The 24,202-nt window shown below is 41.5% G+C and overlaps 1 protein-coding gene across 8 annotated transcripts in view; it reads right to left on the bottom strand.

The window, feature by feature from the left end:
• The window catches only part of Meis2 (Meis homeobox 2), a 228,408-nt gene that overhangs the window by 151,177 nt on the left and 53,029 nt on the right, over positions 1-24,202 (bottom strand). For all 8 annotated transcript variants that reach the window (XM_004668193.2, XM_004668192.2, XM_045156332.1 and 5 more), the window contains exon 8: positions 8,386-8,531. In XM_004668193.2, coding sequence (XP_004668250.1) covers positions 8,386-8,531 — 146 coding nt within the window. The remainder of the gene's footprint in view (positions 1-8,385; positions 8,532-24,202) is intronic.

Here is a 24,202-nt window from a genome sequence, read left to right on the forward strand (position 1 = left end):
GGCGCACGCGTCTGGAGTTCATTTGCAGAGGCTGGAAGCCCTGGTGCGCCCATTCTCTCTCTCTCCCTCTATCTGTCTTTCTCTCTGTGTCTGTCGCTCTCAAATAAATAAATTAATTAAAAAAAATTTTCAATATCTCGATTTGTCGTTGTGCCACTGGCCATCACTGTCTTTGCCTCATTGCCATTCAGGACCTTGTGAGCAAAGGCAAGGTGGCTGTGTCTCCAAGCACGTGGGTCTGTCTCATGCAGAAGACCTAGTAATAGTTCAGTTCTACTAGGGAAAGGTTATGACACAGCAATGTGCAGGTTCCCCATCAAGAGAGACAAAGTAAAGTCAGTTGCAATTTTCCTTCTTCTAGAGAAGGTTCTAGGATTCAACACATTAAAGTTTTGTCCTGTCTCTTTAACTTGAGAAATTGTAAACACAACAGATGGCACACAGAATTGACTTATGTCCTCTGTTCTTTACTGATGATGGGAGTGCCGAGAAACTTCGGTAAAGGCAGAAGTTACAGGATGCGCGTTGCTAGTGGCATTATCCAGAGGCTCTCTGGATAGCTAGTATCAGAGCACATGGACTTTCTCTGCCAGACATTCTTTGAAACCAACCCACACTGTTGTAGCCTGCCACTAGTGATCACACCCATGGCATGCAGCACCCTCCCGTTCCAGTAAGAACATGATGGACCTGTCATTCATTAGCTCTGAACCTCGGCAACCTCTGAAAAGACTCCTCTTCCCAGCCCCAGTCTCCAGCCCCCAACCCTCAAAATCATCAAGAACTAGGACGAACACTCCAGCTTACAGTTATCATGAACCAGGAAGGGCACTCCAGCTTACAGTTAATTGGAAACATTGCAAGAGAAGAGGAATGCTTAGGACAGCATGTCCGCGGGAAAATAAATCACCCAGCATTGTTATTTAATGCATTGTGACATCATTTCCTGAAATTAAACAGAGATGACACCAATTCAGGCAATCTCCAGTGTAAGGTTCCATTCAAATAACTCACAGATGTTTTCTCCTGGCAAGCAGAAAACAATGCGAGGGCGAGGGGCGAGGGGCAGCCTGCCTGCACTGCATGTTCGCAGGAAGCCTGTGCTCTGCTGGTGTTCTCAGCTGTATATTCCGCATATGCGTTTCCACATGAGTATTCCTCAGAACATGAGTCCTCCTTGTATTCAGCGCACAATTGTCTCTCTAGATATGAGAAAGACCATCTCATCTCTCACTGTATAAGTAAGGCTAGCATTTCATATTTGGTATTAATTTGGCCCATAGCTATGTGTATTAAGTATATCAATCTCAGAGTCATGAAGGCACTAATCTTCCAAGTAGAAATTACTGATGCCTGTGAAATACTGATTCCATTCACCAGGGCACGTCCTTAAGGAGACATCTCGGGATAGAATGTCTCTTGATGTCTACATGTGTATGTTTGTGGAGGGCAAGTAGATAGTTTGGTACAGAGGAACATGGTGGTAGGAAGCACTACATATCTGACGCCACTGGTTGTGTGATGTACCAGAGGCCTCCAGCAGCTGGAAACACAAGCATGCAATCAGGAGACCAAAATCCTTGAACGTGTGCAGCCTACACAAGTGTGCACAGTGCATCATATGAGCTGAACCTCAGCCCCACCAGCTGGGAGCTGGGAATTGGGTAGGGGAGATATCTTAATAGTTTCATCTTAAAGAGGCTGACACCTAATATGGCTGAACGAAAACACAAGTCCCATCACTTAATACTGAATGACTCCTCCCCCCCCCCACCAAACTTTAGAACAAAACCTAGTAGAGTCTCACAGAAAACCTAAACACAATGAAGACTTAAACAAGTTCATTTTCTCAAGAAATGGAACCACGACTGTGGAAGGGAACCTCTCCTCTAAAAGCAGGCCCTGCGGAGGCTTTCTGGACTCGTCCATAATCAATTCTTCTCTGCCTCACACTCCACCCCAGAAGGATCACCAAATATTCTTTGGTTTTGTTGTGTGATTGTTTGATTGATTTTTTTTTTTTTCTTTTCAGACAGGGTCATGCTATGTGCCAGATCTTGAACCTGTGATCTTCCTCACCTCCACCTCCAAAGTGCTGGGATTCCATGAATGTGCTGCCAAAGCTGGCAGTACTAGAGGCTTCCGGTTGGTACTAGGACTCTCTCCGTCTGGTGTCTTCTATTATCTACCATCTACAAGCAACTGTCAGGTGCCAATGCGACATTGAGAAGTTGAGGTCAGACCATGATCTCTCCTGCTGGAGAGCATGTGGTAAAATTTCATTCTCCTATCTTATATATGGCTAGGAACTGATGAAATAATATCAGCTGACCTGGGTCAATTGGTCAAAGCCTTTTGTTGCTTATTCAACTAGATTGAACTAAGACTTATAGTTACTTTGTACTAGCAACTTATGATAACAGCCAGGCATGAAATTGAGCATACTTTTCAGTACTTTCTTGACATCTATACTAATGCTACTAGGAGGTTCTGGCATTATTCCCATTCTATAGACACAGAAAATGAAACTCAGAGATGGAATATCTTACAACCACAAATCTACTGTGCTATGGAACCTACGTTCTGTGTCCTTAACTTGGACATGTTATTTCCTCATTTAAGAAAGGAAGCAATGCGAATCTGTCCAAGAGGAAGACAATTAGTTAAAAGTCAAAAGAGGGGCTGTGGAGATGGCTCAGTGGGAAAAGTGTTTGCTGTACAGTGTGGGGACCTGAGTTTGGATCCCCAGTGCACGTTTCAAATGCCCAGTGTGGCAGTGTGCATCTGTACTTCCAGAACTTGGGAGGCACAGATAGCAGAATCCCTAGAGTTTGCTGGCTAGCTGTATTCTCATCGAATCAGTGAGTTTTTCTGTGGTCAGTGAGAATCCCTCTCTTATAAGATCAAGTAGAAGCCATTGACCTGTGGCTTCCCATGTACATATAGATATACAAATGCACACATCCAAACATGTGGCATGCACAGCATATGCACACACACACACACATACACACACACAGGCAAAGTAGTCCAACTTTCCCTCTCCTTCTACCACTCTTCTGTATGTTTGCACACATAGGACAAAAACAAATTTGCGATGACTGCATTTACTATCATAAGATCTTCATGAATTCACTGAAGAAGAGAAACATGTGCTTGTAACATAACATGCAGATGTCTTTACTAATAACTTGGGCACATCTTACACTAAAATATATCTTTATTACCAAACTCTGGACCTAACCAAATACCATAATGTACATGCTGATATTCAAAAAGAGTGAAGTAAGTAACCACCAAGCTATGGCCCCATACACACCCTAACCTCCACCACCACCCTCACCACATACACAGACAGAAAGGGGACAAAGGCAGTGTTAGAACTTGTAATTTCGAAAGGGTGCATTATATGACGTCATACTTAAATAAAACTTGATTCTGACTCAATGAATGTCTCCTGAAAGAGGCCTAATATCTCCTAGTCTGCAGTCCTGTGTTTTCCAATTAGAATACCTTCATCAAAAACAGGTATAAGCAGGCAGGGTCTTTGTGTTTGAGCATCTTCGGTATCTCCTCCATGGATGGCACAATTCAGATGGAGAGTACTCAAATGCAGCAAGTACCTGAAACCTATTTGAACTCAGACAGACTTGGCTTGGAGGAGAGGAGCTATTTATGGTTATTTATAAATTGTGTGTCTGTGTATTATTTCTTGCTGTTTCTTCTTTTTATTTATTTCTTTGAGAGAGAAAGAGGTAGACAGAGAGAGACAGACAGAGATAGAAAATGGATGCACCAGAGCCTCAAGCTGCAGCGAACAAGTCCAGATGCGTGTGGTGCCACCTTGTGTATCTGACTTACATGGGTCCTGGAGAACTGAACCTAGGTCCTTTGGCTTTGCAGGCAAGTATCTTAACCACTGAGCCATCTCTCCAGCCCCCTTCCTTTCTTTTTAATCATTGACTTAATTTTTTGTGTGTGTGCAAGAAGAGAGAAGGCAGAGCAGGAGAAAGTTTGGTTACACTAGGGCCTCTAGCCACTGCAAATGAACTCCAGATGCATGTGCCTATTTGTGCATCTGGCTTTACAGAGGACCCAGGGAATGAAATCTGGGCCATCAGGTTTGCAAAAAAGTGCCTTTAACTGCTGAGCCTTCTTTCCAGCCGTATTTCTTTCTTCACTATCTTTGAAGTCAAATTAAAACAATTGTAATGGCAGCCTTACTCTTATATCACTATCTCCACGTGTTAGTCAAAAATATAAACTATGTACTTCACTACGATTTCCTTAATTGATTTATTTTTTTTTCCTGTCATTGGTTACTTCCCAGTGAGAGTGTACATTCTAGCAGACTCTTCTCTCTCCTCTCTAGGTTCCTTACCCAAGAATTCAGGCAGATCCATGAGTCAACAGAAAAAGATAATAATTTGTACACTATTTATGCTGGTTGATTTTTCTAAAAAAAAAAAAAAAAAAAAAAAAAAAAAAAACCCAGAGAACAGAAAAGTGCAGCTTCATTTATTTTATTTCTATAAAATTATTGAGAGTTTTGGAGAGTATGGTCTTAAAAGGATATTCTGGAAATTGATATTCAGAAGCTAAGAAGTAATTGTGTAACTTCAGATTATGCAAATTTAAAGTTTTTGACTCCAAAATTGGAAACTGATTCATCAAAAAGCTTGATTTTCAAAATCCCACTTAGATTTTAGCCTAAATATTATCTTCAATATAACCAAAGACCAACAAATTGTTTCCCCTTTATCCTCACATTGGTAGCATGCAGGAATTTGAGAGGTTGTCTTAACTGTTACATTTCTAGGGGAACTTGTTCTTCCATGAAAACCGAAGGTGAATGATTTTTGTCATATTGCGACTAAGACTTAACAATTGCTACAGTCGGTCTTTGTTGAGGTGGCTTTTTTTTCTCCTCTCAGCCTTTTGAGGTATTCAGAATAGGTGACAATAGCTTGCAGTTGAGAACATATGTAGAGAGACCCCTGTGGCTTATTGGAAAAAGTTGCTCCATGCTGGTTGGGTGTTTGGAAAAAAAAAATACAACCAGAGTTCTTTTATGTTCTGCTAGTTAATGAATGCATGAATGTCAAAATGGGCCAATGGCCCATTCAGGGGGCAAAGTCTTAGCAGCCCCCTTCTTTAAGAACACATCCTGAGATGCAAAATACATTTGCTTAACAAATTAAAATAATGAGATAATTCAATTAGCTTCCTTTTTAAGAAAGAAAGAAAAAAGAGTACATCAGGGATGATTGTAATACAAGAGCAGGTCATACTGCACAAAAGGGAACAAACCAGTCTGAAATAATGTTAGAGAGACTAATAATGGAAGAATGTGCATTGGCTCATGCACATGTAAGGGAATTTACATGAAATAATAATTTAGGCCACATCTATTTTCGGTGCACTCCAGCCAACATTTCATTTTGAAAGTTGAAATTAATTAAATGACAGAGAAATATAGTGGGGCATCTCTATTTCCAAGGACTTCCTCATATCTGTTAGTGCATGTACGAAAAGAAGTCTAAATTAATGTGCTGCTAGTTAGAGGTCTCTATTCTTGGTTTCTGAGCTCAGAATTATAGCCAAGTAAATCTTTCAGCTCATTAAAAATCGGAAAGTAAAGTTTTACAGGACCATCCTCATCAAAGTTCCGGGGCCTCTTCTCTGCAGAGAGAGTGAAGTGTGGATGAAGAGGAAAGGCATTTTCAAAGAGAAAGCCAGGGAGAATTCCCCTAACATCCAAGGCAGGTGCAGGAAAGGCCGGGAGGGAAACAGAAAGATGGGAGACAAAGCCACTGGGAGAAAGCAATGAAAGGGACAAGTTGTGAAAGAAGGTCATGGGGAGGGGGAAAAAAAAAATAAAGCACTTAGTGAACAGTACCAAGAAAGGAGGAAGGAGAGGACAAGATGGCCATGAGGCTGGGTCACCAGTGCACTGACTCATGTCTCAGGGTTGCAGCAAGGCCAGGCAGGCAGGGAGAGGAGTCTGCATATCCCTCCAATTTGAGAAACGGAGCTAAGGAAGGATCAGATAGCTTAATGGACTTGGGGAGCTTCAGGCAGTCCAGGAGGAAACTGAGGCAGAAGTGGACCCTTCCTGATTCTTGAGTTCAAGTGTTCCCTACCCTGACAGGCCATTTATAACAAGTTTTAGGTGTCAACTCAGACTGTGGGCAAGGTCTTTTCTGCTCAAAACAGACCACGGAAGAAGGACACTTTCAAAACCAGTAAGGACAATTGGCCCTAGACTCTGCACAACCGTGCCACCGCCACCTTGACTCTGTTGACGGCAGCCACTGTGAGATGTCTACACAGCAGCTATGGATGACATGGTTTGAGCGAAGGCATCATAAAGCAGTGGGGTGGTGGTGGGGGGGAACAAAAGGACAACAAGAACAAAAAAATAAAATAAAATAAAATGACTCAGAGTTGGTGACTTGGAAAGTTTGAGTCTATTTCCTCATTTGTAAACACAGCAGCCAAATTCTTGAAGGTTCTATTTTGTGACGCTGGTTTTGATGACAGAGGGGCTGGCAACACGTGCAGCTGTTTTCTGGGCAGTGGCTGCGGCCATGTCTACTTGCAGCCAAGGAAGGGCGCGCGTGAGCGAAGGCGGGGGAGCAAACCGACCAGGTGAGCTGGCTGTGGAAGCCAGCTTGCGTGCTCGGGCCGCGTCCCTTCCTTTCCTAGCTGCTACTCTAACCGACAAACCTTGGGCTTTAAAAAAAAGCGGGAGGGAAGCCCTCCCCTCACACTCACTCGACTTCCAAATTAAAAACATTTTACAGGTTAGTAAATCTCCAGCTGAGGTGATGTAGCAAAGAACAGCTGTGAAGTCATTTTGATAATGATGAGAATAATAACCACATGGTAAGGTTCAGGGCTTTGCCGTTGCAGCTTCAGTGCCCCTGAATAGATAAAAGTGATTAAATACTCCTGATTATCCCTGACCAATATGTAATGGATTTACAGCCCTTTCAATTAGTCAGTATTTGCTTAGGACTCATTATTTTGTCTTTGGTTAAGTAATCAGCCCAGAGACCGCATGTTCTGTCTAATTCCTCTGAGCCAAGTCAGTGCAGGGCCCTGACCTTTGAAATAGCCATTGCTGCAAGGCAAGAATAACCCTGGCCACGGCAGCCTGTAGGTTCCCCCCTGCTAATCCTGATACCACAGGCCAGATCGATACACCTTAGTTTGCTACTAATGTCCTTACATCAAAATGGCCGATTTAGGACCGTGAATCTATCACTTTGCCCTCCCCGCACCACTCCGCCCCTTGCCCTCTGTCGCTCTGAGAAGAGCAGATCAGCAGTCGCCACCATAAATACGGGGGGAACCTTGTCCTGGATCCATGACACTGTAACTAATGTCATTCAGCATGGCGACACACAAGTTGGATAATCAAAGAAGACCTTCAGCTTTCAAAGTGCTACTCTGTTTTTCAGCAGTAATCTAAATAGAGTGGCCCAGAAAACAATACCACGGTAAGAAACGTCCTCGGAAATTTTTACCATTTTTTCTGAGAATTTCTAAACGAACAGTAAAATATAAGCGCGCCAAGTTCCTCTGTAAAAATATATCGTCACTTTTTGTCATGAGACTCTTAGAGTCAACAGTATATGCTGACACATAAAACCAACAGCAAACAGGAGGATATAAATTGTTACTTTGAGAATGTTACACATAGTTAATCCTTTCCCAGAAGTGAAAAGGGTTAGCTTTTAAGATAATGGACTTGAGCAGCTAAAACTGAATCTTCAATTTCAACCTTACAAACAAAGGCATTACAGTGCCTGTAACCCCTCTGCATCTGTCACGTAAATGTGTGGCGGTCGTACGCTGTTCAGGCAGTCAAGCTGTACAGCACCGTGGGCCTGGACATGGACGTGGCAAGATTATGGTTTTGCTCCTGCGGGAGACAACTTTGATATTTCGTGTCGCCAGCAATTTTTGTGGGTTGGTGAGCTCCTTATAGACATCCCTTTAGTTTGTGGGTACATTATCTGTAGCTGCTCTCATATCTTGGAGCAGAAATCTATATGTGCTGTTTAGGGCCCCAGAGCATTTTGACTAAGGTCTACCACTGCTGTCCTCTTCAGACCAAAACCCTGCTTCTTCCTTGAAGATGCTCTTTGACATAAGGGTTGAGACAACCTCCACTGCTCTATCAGTCACCAGATATCAAAGAAAACAGGCACCTTATTTTAAAAATAAAAGCAAAAGCCACCAAAAATCAACCCAGTATGAGACCAAATGACCTGTTACGATATTTAGCAAAACAATGAAAAGGTGTTCTCTCTCTCTTTCTCTCTCTCTCTCTCTCTCTCTCTCTCCTCTCTCTCTCTCTCTTCCATCTTGACTTACTGTGAGATGCTGGAAAAGCCACGCTCTCATGATATTTGTTGCTACTTTGGGGAAAATGCCTCTTTTCTTCTGGCGCTTTTTGTCCTTGTCTGGATCATCGTCGTCACCTGTGCCAGGTGAAGCTACACTGTTGTCCAAACCATCACCTGGTAGGAAGACATGAAGGGACGTTAGAGAACGTGCAGAGAAAGGGGCAGCCATGGTGCTCAGCTAACCCGGGCTCAGCTAAGCTTGTGGAAAGAAATCCATTACGCGGGTATACTCTCTTTCATTAAAGTATAATTGGAGACACAAATATGTAAAAGACAAAATTAAACCAGGCCTCTTCAAATGTTAATTTTGTGTGTCTCATACTCGCCCATATCATTAATTCAATGATAATTGTGTGCTTGACACAGTGCAGTCGCTCTTTGTCAATTACAGAACCAGTGTGGGCAAACCGCCACGAGAAAGCCCATTCGGAGCAAATGCGTGCCCATGCCCATAGAGCATATACTGCTGGGTAATCAAGTTCAATGTTCTGTAGTCCATATATTCTAGGCTGCCTGCATAGGTGACAGTAACCATGTCACTGTTGATTGCACATAACGCACTGCCTGCTCAGCCCCTTCTAGGACTGTCACCTCCTGAGCACGCACATTCGCACACTCCTCCTCTGACCCTGTGCTCAGCATTTGCATGACATGAAAACTTTTAGCTCTCTGCACCACTGATCATTATCGTGGGGGGAAAGCACATCAAGGTAGGGTGCTCACTTAATCAGAAGTTTCTATCAACATCTTTCTCTTCTGTGCTTTTCTCTGGCATTAATTGTGCATTAGCAAAAATCATTTACTTTTAACAGTCATAGTTATTTTTTCTTGCCCTCAGGCAAAAATGCCTTGAAAGGCTGCCTGGAGGGCATCTAAATTATGTATCTGAAAAACTCTTCTGGCAAGGCATTGCAGGACCCCTACTTCCTTAAAATTCATACGAGCACGTCTTCCTGTTTTTGGGAAGGCATCAATCAAGACCAGCTATATATGCCATATCCCCACATTAATATTTGAACTAATAACTTTTAAAAAAAGGAAAGAAACAAGATCCGACTTGTGGCATAATCAAATGCAAAATAAATGAAGAATACAGGGACAGCACTGGGCTTTATAGATGGCTGTGTTTTCCTTGCACATCATTAGCCTGGAGCCACACGAAAGAGGAAAACAGAGGAGTGGAGAGTTTATGCTCCCTGCTGGTGTTTAAGAAGCCAGGGTCCTGGAAGGACATCTGGGAATTGCACTGAGATGGGTTTTTTTGTAATTTAAGAATAGACATTCATTAGCAGTAAATGCCATAAATCCCATGCTAAGTAAAAACCTTGTCCAAGAAAGTCTAAAACAATAAACTCTGCACTCAGTGTAGCCTGAGCTGGGCACTCTGTAGCGGCCGAGGAATGCTGAACATCCACCAGCAAATTCCCAGACCTGCTCCCTCCTCCTGGACGCTGCCTGCAGACTTCCTGCGCACTGGCCCACTGGCCTTCTAGCTTGTGGGTCTGCTCTAGGCTTTCCTGTACCTGTCCTTTTGCTTTCTCGCTGAAAAACCCTCAACCTTCTTTGACCAGAGGAGCAAAAAAATAAAATAAAATAAAAAGAAAGAAAAGAATAAAAGAAGAATAAAAGGGAAAAAAGCCACAGCAAGGAGCTGGCAGATTAATTTTATTGACATTTCCATTTTCACTGCAATGCGATACCCTCCATCACATGGAAGAGATGACCCTCACTATTTACAGACTGACAGGCCACTTCATTACAACCACCCTGCCCCAAGGCAAAGCAGCTCCCTTCCATCTGCCCAAACACTAGAGCATGACCCCGAAGTTGCTGTTCTCTTTTTGCCTTCTGTTATGATTTAAAAAAAAACAGAGAGAGAAAGAGACCCCCAAAATAGTCAAAGAACAAATCAGTGTACAGAAAATAAAAGCATTTGGCTTTTTGAATACTGAATACATAGAATCTAATCTTCATCTGTTGACCTTCTCTGCACATTCATGTCCATATGGGGGTCACCTGCAAAGAACACACACACACACACACACACACACACACACACACACACACACAGGCCCACATGGAGACACGTGCACACACTTCCCACCATGCCAAAGAACTGCTGTAAGGCAAATTCTCGCCCACACTAATGGCTTCTGACTGCTCCTTGGCAACCCCAGCATTTTCACCTGGGTGTATGTACTCTCCAAAATACAGACACTGGAGCGATCTCATCAGCTGTTCATGTGACACAGATGGAGAGTGGCTATTAGGAGCCAGGCAGTGGGCCTTGGGGATCTGAGGTGCTGTTCTGTAGCCTGAGGCAATTTTGAAAAGCAGAACCCGGAGATGAGGGGGGGAAAATCCACACTGCAAGTGCGAGTTTGAAGTCAGTCAGTCTGTCTGTCTGCCCACCATGGATAGAGATATCTTTGTCTCTTACTGTGGAATCTCTGTGGCTATCTGAATGTACATTACAGATAATGTATGTATGGAATAACTTTTCCTTCATGGTCTTCCAAATATAAAAACATACTCTGTCAACAATGCCTGTGTGTATATATTTCTTCCTAAGCACATATGGTTTCTGTGTATATGTTTAAGCTAAAATTGTCAGGATTTTGTTAAAATCTCATTTAGCTTTCTTTGATAGATTTTTGAATACACTTATTTCAAAAGGTTAATGGCTTAATTGAAGGAAGTTCAATGAAAAAAGGCATTTGCCTTTTGAACCCAATCAATGACCTTAAAAATGAGAGGCCACCTTCCACACTGCATTTTCTCTTGTTTAAAAGTAAAGAGGGCTGATAACGCCTCACACTATATGATTCACTATATTCAGCTCCAGAAAAAAAAAAAAAAAAAATGGAGCTAGTTTGAGTATCCTTTGATGACTGACTGAAATTGTAGAAAGAGGAGTTTATATGAATTTTTATGTAAAGCAGCACATTTTGTGAAAATGTTATGAGATATTTAAGTTTATATCCATGTCTACAATAATTATAAACAAAAATATCTGGGTTTAGATTAATAACTAGATACTAGATAGAAGACTTTTATTTAAAAGATTTTAAAATTTAATTTAAATTTATTTACTTGAGAAAGAGAAAGAGGCAGACAGATAAAGAGGAAGAGAGAAAATGGACATGTCAGGGCCTTTGGCCACTGCAAAGTGAACTCCAGATGCAGAATTGTGCATGTGGTTTACATGGGTCCTGAAGAATTGAACCTGGGTTATTTGGTTTGTAGGCAAGCACCTTAACCACTAAGCTATATCTCCAGCCCAATAGAAGACTTTTGTTGTTGTTGTTTGTTTTTTGAGGTAGGGTCTCACTCTAGCTTAGGCTGACCTGGAATTTACTCTGTAGTCCTAGGGTGGCCTTGAACTCATGGAGATCCTCCTACCTCTGTCTCCCAGGTGCTGGGATTAAAGGCATGTGCCACCATGCCCGGCTCCACATAAAGAAAATTTTTGAAAGGCAAATGATTGCTTTGTGACCTAAAATAAAATTTTGCAGGTGAAGCTGGGGTTAGCCACTGTTACACTGGGTATTGTCTTCTTAGTTTAAGACGAGGTGGAAGATGGTTGGCAGTCCTTGGCACGTGTGACAAATGAGGTATGTGCTAAAAAGGGTATGAAAACGAGCAGTGTGTATGATTAAAAAATGTAGAATACTCAACAGTGTAGATTTTGGAACCTGAAGCTGAGACACAGCCTAATAGAGCCTTTTGAAGAAAAGATCTGTTTCTTTTCTTTTTAAAATTATTTATTTATTTATTTGTAAGGAGAAAGAGAACACACTGGTGCACCAAGACCTCCAGTCACTTCAAATGAGATACAGATACATTGCAACACTTCATGCACCTGGCTTTATGTGGATTCTGAGAATCGAACCTTGCTCATTAGGCTTTGCAGGCAACTTTCTAACCATGAACCATCCCTCCAGCCCAACATCTGTTGTGTGTGCATGCATGTGTGTGTGTGTGTGTGTGTGTGTGTGCGTGCGTGTATGACTACAGGTGCCATGGCACAGGTGTGGAGGTAAAAATATAGTGTTCATTCTTGCATTCCACGTTGTTTAAGGCAGTGTTACCCATTGTTCACAGCTGTTTCCATTGGACTGGTTCTTGTCTCTCCCTCCTTTCTTTCTGTAGAGTACAGACACCTGCCGTACAGTCTGCCCCCCTCTTTTTTACAAAATATGGGTTCTGGGGAACCAAACCCTAGTGCTTATGCTTGTTCTGCAAGCACCTTATTTACTGAGCCATCTCCGCAGCCCCAGGAACTGTTGCTTGCTTGCTTTTGTATTCTAGGTCTGTAACCCCACACCTGACTGAGGCAGGCACAAGCAACATGGATGAACAGTCTAACACTGAGGGCCCTACCCACTCTGTGACAATCTTACACTGGGGAATGCACCTGCATAGCACCTAAGGGACAGGGCCATTCTGCAATAGTAGGTGGACTGCCTCTAGCCCTGCCATGAATGGAACGCCCATAGGGCTTGTTCCAGGGGCTGGACCCCAGGCCAGTCCACCAGCACTGCCACTTCTGAGGATGAAGAAGTCAAGACACAGAAAATAAATATACATCACTAAGACATAATGTGGGACTAGATGGCTTGGCAGTTAAAGGAACTTGATGACAAAGTCGGATGGCCCAGGTTTGATTCTTCAGTACCCATGTACAAAACTAGATACATAAAGTGACTCATGTATCTACATGTATAGTGGCAAGAGGCCCTGGCATGTCCTTATCTCTCTCTGAAAGTAAATAAATTATTTGGTTTTATTTGTTTTGTTTGTTTGTTTTGTTTTTCTAGGTAGAGTCTCACTCTAGCCCAAGCTGACCTGGAATTCACTATGTAGTCTCAGGGTGGCTTCAAACTCATGGTGATCCTCCTACCTCTTCCTCCCAAGTTCTGGGATTAAAGGCATGAACCACCATGCCTGACAAATGAATAATTTTTTTTAATTAAAGATTAAAATAAAAACAGTGTGAGTGACCACAAGAAAGGTCCATGGACAGATAAATTGCAAGTAGAATAAACCATGAAGGAAAATTACTAAAGACACAGTCCCAAGGCCTCATCCTAGACTCTCTGAATTAAAATATCTTGGGCTATGGTCTTGAAATGAGCATGCTATCTCTTCTCTTATTCCTCTGTTGGGTTTCTCTTTGGCATGTGAATGTGTGTTTGGTGTGCATATGTGTATACATGCTCACTTGCGTGGCTGTGCATGTATATGGTGGAGACCAGGAGTCTATGTCAAGGATCTTCCTCAATTCCTTTACATTTGACTTTTGTGTCAGTGTCTCTCATGTTCCTGGAGCTCACTGATTCAGCTAACTAGCTAGCAAGTGAGCCCCAAGAATTCTCCTCTCTCCATCTCTGCAGCCCTGGGGTTGTAAGGACACCATCATGCCCAACCTCTGTATGGGTGCTGGGGATCCAAACTCATGTCCTCTTGCTTGTATAGCAAGCATTTTACTGACTGAGTCATCTCCCCAACCTGGGAATGTGTATTTTAACAAGTTCTTTGGAACTGACGGTGCAATCGTTCTGGCGCTGGTTCTTTAACTGGTTTGGAGAAAAGCACCCAATTGAGTGAGCTGGGAATGAGATGAGACCTTAGGAAGAGTAGTGAGTTAAAAGATCTACTCTATGCCCATGAGTACATGAGCAGTCAAGGTGAGTGACTATGTTCTTCCTGGCCCCTTCTGACCTGCAAGAAAGCCACGGGTGTCTGGCCGTTATCTCACCACCGCACCCTGATCTTGCGGAGGTGAGGTTAAACAGAGCCAGAGAAGGCCCAGAACACAGGCTCTCAAGAAGAGGACAAGACGCTTTAACGTCAGCAAGGAGGCAGAAACTCACATTCTTGGGTCTAGCCAAGACCTACTGAGTAGGAAAAGCTAGGTGTGGGGCCAACCTTCTGTGTGTTAGTAAACCCTCCAGATGGTTCTGATACTCCTCTGTCACACAGCACAAAGAAGATCCCCTTAGGCTGTTGTCTGGAGGCTCAAATGTAACCTAATGTCTATGTCCTTCTCATGTTTTTAAGACTGAATTATATTGAGAGGATCTCACTGGATTTACACCCATGCTTGCAAAGAAGTCTCACATTCTTTCCCAAGCTGAGCAGACTGCTCACAACATGCATAACTCCATCACGTACCTGCCTAAAAGAGCAATGCAAATGGTCTAGTTGGAGGAAGCTGAACCCAGCAGTGCTGTGGGTATCCTGGTGTAGGCAAAATCCGACCTTCATATCTGGGTATTCAAAAGCATGTCAGAACTAGGCACACTATGGGAGGGTCCTATAGCCGAAAAATACCATCCCTAAAACCCTCAGTCATAAAAACTACTCAGATCAAAAGACAGCACTTCCGCACACCGGCATAGCGCCTAATTCCCTTTAGGAGCTATTGACCTAGACATCCATTGAAAAGTCTAGAATAAAGACAAAGGTGATAGGCTATGAGGAGTCTAATAACACAGAGATGGAGCCTTCTCGTTTCATCAGAAACACAGTGCAACAACTAATATGGTCCTAATCTACTCTAATCTCTCTACTTCCCGTACCCCTACAGAAAGCAACACTTCCCTTAGAAAGACAGACAGGATGCTGAATCCTTGCTCAAGACTTCACAGTTCTTTTTGGTCAAGGACAAACTGGAGCTCAGACACTAAAGCTTCAAGTCTAATAAGCCACCATCGGCGATCACGTAAGTAAGTGATCAATTACAGATCAGATCCACTGAGGCCTGATTCTACAGGAAAATGTCTAACTGTGCAGAAGAGATTACTAGTACTATCAAACTTGTCACAGAAATGTGATTAGAGTGATACACTCCAGTCATGTTTGAAAACATAAGATAAGGTTTCTAATGTCTGATACATTGCCAAACATTTAAATCCAGCTGCTTCATCATGCGTCTTGAGAGAAATGACTTCTTTTGGGTGAGCCAATGGCACATTCTTTTTTTTTTTAATTTTTATTTTATTTATTTATTTGAGAGCGACAGACAGAGAGAAAGACAGATAGAGGGAGAGAGAGAGAATGGGCGCGCCAGGGCTTCCAGCCTCTGCAAACGAACTCCAGACGCGTGCGCCCCCCTGTGCATCTGGCTAACGTGGGACCTGGGGAACCAAGCCTCGAACCGGGGTCCTTAGGCTTCACAGGCAAGCGCTTAACCGCTAAGCCATCTCTCCAGCCCATAATGGCACATTCTTTCATCATTACTTCCCACTTTAAAGCAAGCTCAATAGTTAAATGCAATTATACACGATAAATGTTAGTAAAGAATGATAGCTCACTGGAAAGAACAAGATTTTTCCCATCCTCCTCTTTTTTTAATTTTTTAAATATTATTCAAGGTATGGTCTTGCTGTAGGCCAAGCTGACCTAGAATTCACTATGTAGTGAAGGGTGGCCCTGAATTCACGGTGATCCTCCTACCTCTGCCTCCCAAGTGTTGGGATTAAAGGCTTGTGTGACCACACCTGGCTTTCCCCTCTTCTCCTTTAAGTAACAGAAACTAATGTTAATTATCACCTTCATTTTATGCAATTTACATTCACTAGCTTCATGTACATGCAGATAATAATAGGTAGATGATAAATATCAACATCTTCCAAACAACCTATTTCTGGCTCAGGCACTCAGCTGTTGATATACATCATATGTGATTATAAGCCTAAATGTGTATAAATTGTAGCATTTTAAAAGACATCACCAATTTATTGAAATGTCAAAATGTTTGTAGATAATCTGAATCTTTTTGCCTATAGGCAAATGCTCTTTCATATGCATACACAAATTTACACAGCTCCTAAAATGTTTTCATTCTACATTAAGTAGGCATTTCCAACATCAGTTCTCCCATGGCTACAGCAGTCATCCTCTGGTCAGAAACACTTGTCACTTTCATGAATGTTGCCACAAATGACTGCCATTGGGACTGGCAATGCTCTAATCTGTACTTAATATTTACAGCCAATGATGAAAATATTACCGTTATCTCCTCCATTTTATAGGTAAGAAAACTGAGGGGTTGGGGAGGTGAACACTCAGGGAGAAAAACACTTGCTGCACAAGCAAGAGGAGCCAAGTTCTGATCCTCAGCACTGACGTAAGTGTCGGGTGTGGTGGCTCTCGCCTATAGTCTCTGCACTGGGGAGTCAGAAACACAGAATCCCTGGGGCTCACTGTCTATCTAGCCTAGCTGATCAGTGAGCTCTCGATTCGGTGAGACAGCCTGTTTCAGAGAATAAGGTGGAGAGTGGTAGAGGAAGACACCTGATATTTACATCTGGCCTGCAAACCTCCCCACAGACACACTTACATCCATGTATGCACACCACACACATACACACACACACACACACACACACACACACACACACACACACAATATGTAAAATAAAGTTACTTATAAAAAAAATCACAGAGCAAGTGGCCCACACACCATTCAGAGCCCATGTTCAAGCTACGTCCCACGCTTAATGCTGGAATGGCAAGAAGACATGACTGGTGAATCAAGGTTCTGGATTAACCTCAGCACTGAAGAAATAACCCCAGGAGAAAGGCCTGGAGTATTCATTCACTTATGTCATAAAGAAAAGAAAGGCCTGGAGTATTCATTCACTTATGTCACAAAGAAATACTGTGTGAGTGGGCTGGAGAGATGACTTAGCGACTAAGACATTTGCCTGAGAAACCTAAGAACGCATGTGCAAATCACCAGGTCCCACATAAGCTGGATGCACAGTGATGCAAGCAATGTGGTACATGCACACAAGGGGGCACACATATCTGGAGTTTGTTTGCAGTGGCTGAAGGCCCTGGTATGCCATTCTCTCCCCCCCTCCCCCCTTCCCTCCCTCCCTCCCTCTTTCTCTCTCTTCAAATATTTTTAAAAAATAATATTGTATGGCAATACATTTAATAGTAAACATGAGCCAAGACATAAGTAAATGAATATTTTTATACAGACAAGAATGTCCATTGTCTGTACCATGACATTTTTTTTTATTTCCTGTGGACCTGAAGCTCAAATAAGATTTTGAAACAGAAATATCAGCTGAACTTTCAAGACTTTTCTGAGTCAAGGAATCTTTCAAGATTCTAAATCTTTCCTCATTCCAACAAATGTGTGAAATGTTCTTTCTCTTTATTTATTTATTTTAAAATATTTTATTATTTATTTATTTATTTGACAGAGAGAAAGGGGGGAGAGAGAGAATGGGCACAGCAGGGCCTCCAGTCACTGCAAATGAACTTCAGATGCATGTGCCACCGTGTGCATCTGGCTAACAGGGGTCCTGAAGAATTGAACGTGGGTCCTGGGGAATCAAATCTGAGTCCTTTGGCTTTGCAGGCAAACGCCTTAAGTGCTCAGCCATCCCTTCAGCTCCCATCTTTCTCTTTATTTTTAACATCTCTTCCTCATCCTGGCTTTCTTCGCCAGGAAACTCCTGTTCGATCTTCAGAACCTGGTGAAAAGGAATCTCTCTGGTTGAGTTTTCCTGAGTTCCATTGGTAGCGTGCTGGGTTTTTGACCTCAGTAGTTTGTTCTCTTATCTTTTACTTCTCTGTTTTTAACTGATCTGGCCACTAATTTTGTCTGTCTGACAACTTTTGCAAAGCAACACCTGCCTTTTACTCATTTCTGATCCCAAGTCCCAGAATACAGCCAACACTCAAATGTCAATGCAATGAACAAATTGGTTAGCAAAAAGCCTCAAGATAGTTTTATAACCTGATGAGCTGATAACCTGCTTTGAAGAAAGTGTCTATGAAAGAGACTCATGATGCCTGGGGCTGCTTCCTTCCATGCTCCCTGCCCTGTGGACACTGGGCCAGGCTCCGGTTTACAATGTGTAGGAATACACTTGGTCCTTCCCTGAGAGGCTCATGTGTCATGGATTGTGTGTGAAAGTGGCACTCAAAGCTGTCCTATCCCATGGGGAAGAGAGATGTTGGGCAGGAAGCTATTGCTGCCCAAGCTCTCTGGGTTATTAAAAGCAGGGCAGGTAAAAAGACAGTACCTTGTAGCCATCCCAACCCAGCACAGTAGTTTGTGAACAGTTTTCTTTCATCACTTCTTTCTGCCTGGTCTCTCTTAATACAGTATTTAGAAAACAGGATTAAAATGTACTAAAGGTCACAAAGTATTTTCTTACAGTGGTGTCAAGAAGTCTCTTCTCCACTAAGAAAGAACCATCACACCACGATTTCAACTGAGAAAGGGTGCGAAAGAGCAGAGAAGTGGCTGCCTGGCTCTGTTTTAGAATATAATAAAACTTGCTTTCAAAGAACCATCAGCAAAATATTTTTTTTTCCATAAGCAACTGCCTTTTGTTCATATCAGGAGCGTTTGTGGGAGGGGTGCATAACCAGAAATGCAGGGAGGTTGAGGAAGAGCAAAAGACCTGTTAATTACTATCTCTTTTACTTTCCTGCTGGGCTGAGCTATCTGAACATGTAAAGTGAACATTTTCCATGACGATTCAAGTGACTAGTTTGTGGCCCACAAGCAGGAAGGGAAGCAGAGGAATGAGGTGTTTCTGTTTGCCTACACCATTTACTAACCGTGTGGGCTTTCTGATACCCAAGAGAGGACAGCGGCCCAGGCCATCTCCTTCACACTCAAGAGCACTGGGAAAACAAGCCCTTATGGCTCACCTAGGCTTCCCTGTCCTGAACACCCCCTCCTGGGGGGAGGGGACAAGCAAACAGGGGGAAAAAGAGGGGATTTCATGTTCCTTTCTCTTCAACTTTTCAGGCGGTATAAGAAGCATTTAGCAAATTCAGCCCCAAATGGCTGGAAAGACTGGGAGCTGCGGGGGCTCCTTCTTTGTTCCCCTCCCTCTATTTACACAGGATTTGCTCAGGCTCTCCACTGAACAGAGGAGAGCTCTTCCATTCTCCCCTCGGGCTCACCCCAGCTTGTGGCAGGGGCAGTTTGGCCCTGGATGGGAGCTGGCTGCAAAGTGAAGGAGAACCCCCCCCCCCACACACACACACACCCTGGCTAGTGCAGGAAGCTGCCTTGTGGACATGCCAGCAAGCAAGGCCTAACCTTCCAGGGGACAAGAGGAAGCCGAGCCAAGACTGTGCAAATGCATGGCCAGGGACAGATAGCACACACTTTAAAATATGCATCTATATGATAGAATGGAAAGTGGTGGGTGAGGGAAAAAATTCAGACTGCAGCTTGGATGAAAACCACTTCACCCACTGGTTGGAAAAATAAAGTGTAAAAACAGACAGATGGACACATATGTAAATGTGGCTGTGTTGTAGGCTTTCGCTGGCAACGTGAGTGTCGTAGTATAGTTTTGCACGCCTGTATTTTCCATAGCATGTTGAATCCTGTTAGCTGTTGAACAGAAACATCCTCATACTGGTCTTTGACCAAACCAGTTCCCTCAATTTACCCATGAGGAGCCATAAAAGGGCTTTTGTTTATTGACTGGAACTCTCTAATCCTTTATAGCATAAGTGAAGGGAGGCTGGCAATGGGCTTAATCTATTCTTTCCTTCATTTGGACATTTTCATCTGAGACATAATATATTTCATTCATTCTCCTTTGAAATATATATGTGTATATGTATCCATATATAGTTGTTACAAATTTTACAGTATTTTAAGAAAGGATCTCTATTCTCCTAAGTCTCCCACAGAATTCTCCAGACTCCTGTGCCATTATAATTCGGCAGATTGCTGAATCTCTGTGGTGCTGGATAAAAGCATGCACTTGTTACTCACTTACCTGATCAGCACACAGGAAAGTGCAAGTACTCCAGGAGTTATTCACAGTCCGTCATCATAAAGCTCTTCGGGGCACTCTAATGATTCATTTTTAGTGATCTCTCCAATGCCCTTTACCACAGTTAACACTCAGATTTTATTAAGGTAGGAAGCAGGGACAAATGTCCACTTGAGTCCCAGCTCTCAAATTTGCCTCTACTTGCACTACACTACCTCAGCTGGAATAGTTTTAATGTTCTTCGGGCCTCCCTGGAGTGGCATTTCAGCTAACAGAGTTCACAATCTTTCAGTCCTAAACGCAGAAAGCTGCTATCTTCAAGTCATCCGAGGAATGTTCCAGATACCATCTCTCTTCTCTGATACAAAGAACCAGAGCAAGAGACTCCTAGAAGACCAAACTGATCAAGTTACCAACAGCCCAGAATGCCTCTCTCTGAGGTTAATCTTTGAACCAGTAAATGTTATAATTAGGAGCCTTAAAGTCAGACGAGAGCTTCCCATTGAAATAAAGACCCAAAAAGAGAAAGTATGAATGTATCTTTAACCTAATGATTTGACATGAAGGTCATGGTGTTTATGGAAAAGGTTCACAAAAATGAGGTGCTAGGGCCTATAAGTATCTTCCCCACATCTGCTACAGAAGACAAAAAGGCCAGAGGCATTGCCCCCCGCCCCCCAACAATGACTGACCGCTGCTCTCACAAATCATAACCTACAATCCCACGGTGAATATCAGGAGGGCCCTCAGCGGAATGGGAGTAGGAAGGAGGGAACTGAAGGTACCAACACATGATATGTCCATCCAAGGTTTCTACTTAATAAAAAGAGAGAGAAGAAGGAGGAGGAGGAGGAGGAGGATAAAACTAAAAGGTGGTTGAGTAGAGATGTCTTCCCAATTTTCCTTAGCTATGTTTCAGTACAAATTGTACAAATTATGCAAATAACAATTTTGGCACCTTTGCTAGAGGAAAACATTATTAAATTATGCTCTAAGTATTTTGTCTGCTTTAGTAATTACTCTCATGTAACTGTAAATATAAATAGCTGTTATTCTGTTTAAATTTTTAATCATGCAAAATATTGTCACACAAAATGTCCTTCTGTTGCAGTCTAACTGGGATTTTCTTTTTTAAAATATCCATATTTAACTGAAGTGGACTAAATTTAGCATTGTAAAGTGTTTTAGTAAAGATAGCTGGCTAACATCTTGGAATCAACAGGTCTTTCATGGAAATATATGGCCTTTATATTTGCAAAAAGAATCACTTATGAAAAAGAACAAATACAAAATCTATTTAAAATATTTTAATGAAACGAGAATATACTTAATCTGCTCCCAAGAACATGTTTATTAATTATAAAAGTGTATGTCCAAGTATAGTTGCAGGATTTTATACTGTATTGTCCTGTTTTGACATATTATGATGTTAAATGAAACATTAATTATAAAACTATAATAAAATTTGTTAGAAAAAAAATTTTAAAAGCAAAGTTCTATATATGGCAGAAATTAAATTTCACTTTTAAGGCCTTTGCTTCACGACCATATTTGCTATCTGAATCAAAAAATAGAGACAATATTTAACAATATAAAACAACTTGTGAGTTTGAACGCTTATGATCCTATTTCCCTGAATGTGTATCAGCTAATATCAGTGCACAGAGCAGAATAACAAAAGCAAAAACTGTAAAAACAATTCTTGTTCTTCCCAAATTACCATAACATGAAAATAATGGAATAGTTTAACAAAAGTGCAACTGTGAAACTAACATTGTCAAATAATATCTCTAGACGCCCAAAATAACTTTTTGTCAAAGGAAAAGATAGCTATCTCTATAACAGTAATGTTCACTAAGACAACTAGATTGAGCTATCCACTAGCATTTCCTGTAGGAAGGCTTTAGAAAGCTAGTCAAAGATATGTCAGAAGAAAAATAATATTATGAAGTTGATAGCTTTTTTAGGTGAGTATTTTAATTATTTGTTTGTTTGTTTACTTATTTATTTAAAGACGGGTCTTTCTATATAGCCCAGGATGACCTCAACCTGGTGATTCTCCTGCCTCAGCTGGGAGTACAAGGACATTCTACCATACTTGGGAGGCATATACCCCTTGTGAGTACTTTTTGCAATTATCTGATTTGAAGTGCATTTATTAATTCTTATAAAGTTATATCGTGCATATTTTTCTTTTTAATTATTTTTATTTATTTATTTGACAGAGAAAAAGGGAAAAAGAGAGAGAGAGAGAAAGAATGGGTGACATAGGGCCTCCAACCACTGCAAACAAACTCCAGATGTGTGCACCCCTTTGGGAATCTGGCTAACATGGATCTTGGGGTATTGAACCTGGGTCCTTTGGCTTTGTAGGCAAATGCCTTAACCACTAAGCCATCCCTCCAGCACTCATGTATGTTTTTCAAAGAATATCATCATACATGGGTTTCCTAATCCAACTTTGATTTTTTTATTAACTTTATAAATTAAATAACTAGCATTTAAAATAGTAATTATACATTTAGACATCTCATTTAGGATTGTTGCTTTAAATAAATTGAGTGCTATGGTTTGAGAGCAAGCAAATATGAGTTTGTAATGTAATGCAAATGGATATACATGATATTTATGTAATAGCCCCAGGGAAATAAATAATGTATCTGCTTAATAAGAAGAATCTAAGATTGTACAAGTTGATTATTCTTCTTACAGCCTATGTACTAAAAACACACAGAAACAGGGCCATTAAAAATACGTTAAATGGAAAATAACTTCTAATGGATATGAAGATTCTTGGGAGATGCTAAGATATTTTAAAACTAACAATGTTACTTGATTCACTACCCTGTATATACTAAAATATCAGATTGTACCCTATTGTGAGTGATTTATATGATGTGAAGTTCATCTCAAAAACATATAGGGGACTACAGAGATGTTTCAGTGGTTCAAGTTGCTTGCCTGTAAAGTCTGCTGATCTGAGTTCAATTCTCTAACCACCCATATAAAAGTCAGCCAGGGATTGCTGTCTGGCAAGCCTGTCCACACACACACATGCATAATAAATTATATATATAATTTATATATTTATATAATTTATAATACACACACAGACACACACACACACACACACACACACATATATATAAGTAAAATCAAAAAGGTAGATTGTGCCCTTCTAATACAAAATAGAATGATGAATGAAATAAAAAGGTCTACTTAATACCTGAGTATACCCCAACTTTTTTCTGAACTATTTCACAAGTATGTGATTTCAAGGCCACTTTCTAATGTCATCCTAGCATATTGCATATGGACAAACATATGTGCTTGAAGCACTTAGGATGAAATTTATATTGTTTATGTTACAACGATATGCATTGCATAAAGTAGACTGACTTCAGTGCTAACACTAGCCCTTGTGAACTCTTGCTTGTATGGTTTGAGAAATGTGAGGTTAAAGTATTTCCTCTTCCCAATCAGCTCAGTCTCACAATGATGCCAGAAGAGTTACACACACATACATACCACCCAGCTCCTGTATTTTCAACCCGATTATTGTAAAATCCTTAAAGTCAAGAACCATATCTCTTCTCCTTTCCCTGTTTATCATCCTTAGAACTTTGCTTAACATTATGGGTAAAGGTGCTGCTTAAGCTTTTAAAGACTAAATGTTTGTTTTATTTCTTGTTCTATGCTTATTAGCTTTCTGGAGTTATACCTAAGATATGAAAACAGAAGCTAGGTAGATGTTGGTCACTAAAACATTCAAAATTGGCCATAAAATAGGACTGTCGCATTTTTTTCAAATACACCATCTTCTAAGATACATTCCAATGGAGAAGCAACTTTACTGAAACAGACAATTAGAGGAGAGGGGCCCAGCATCTGAAATAGTTCCCTACTTATTTGGTTCACCTTTCTTTCCTAAATCTGTGACTTTATCCTTTGTGTTTGGGCATCTGAGCTGCTCTGTTTGTTCCCTGGGGACTCATTCCTGATGTAGTC

This window comes from Jaculus jaculus, chromosome 8 (assembly GCF_020740685.1).
Source record: "Jaculus jaculus isolate mJacJac1 chromosome 8, mJacJac1.mat.Y.cur, whole genome shotgun sequence".
Classification (NCBI taxonomy): Eukaryota; Metazoa; Chordata; class Mammalia; order Rodentia; family Dipodidae; genus Jaculus; species Jaculus jaculus.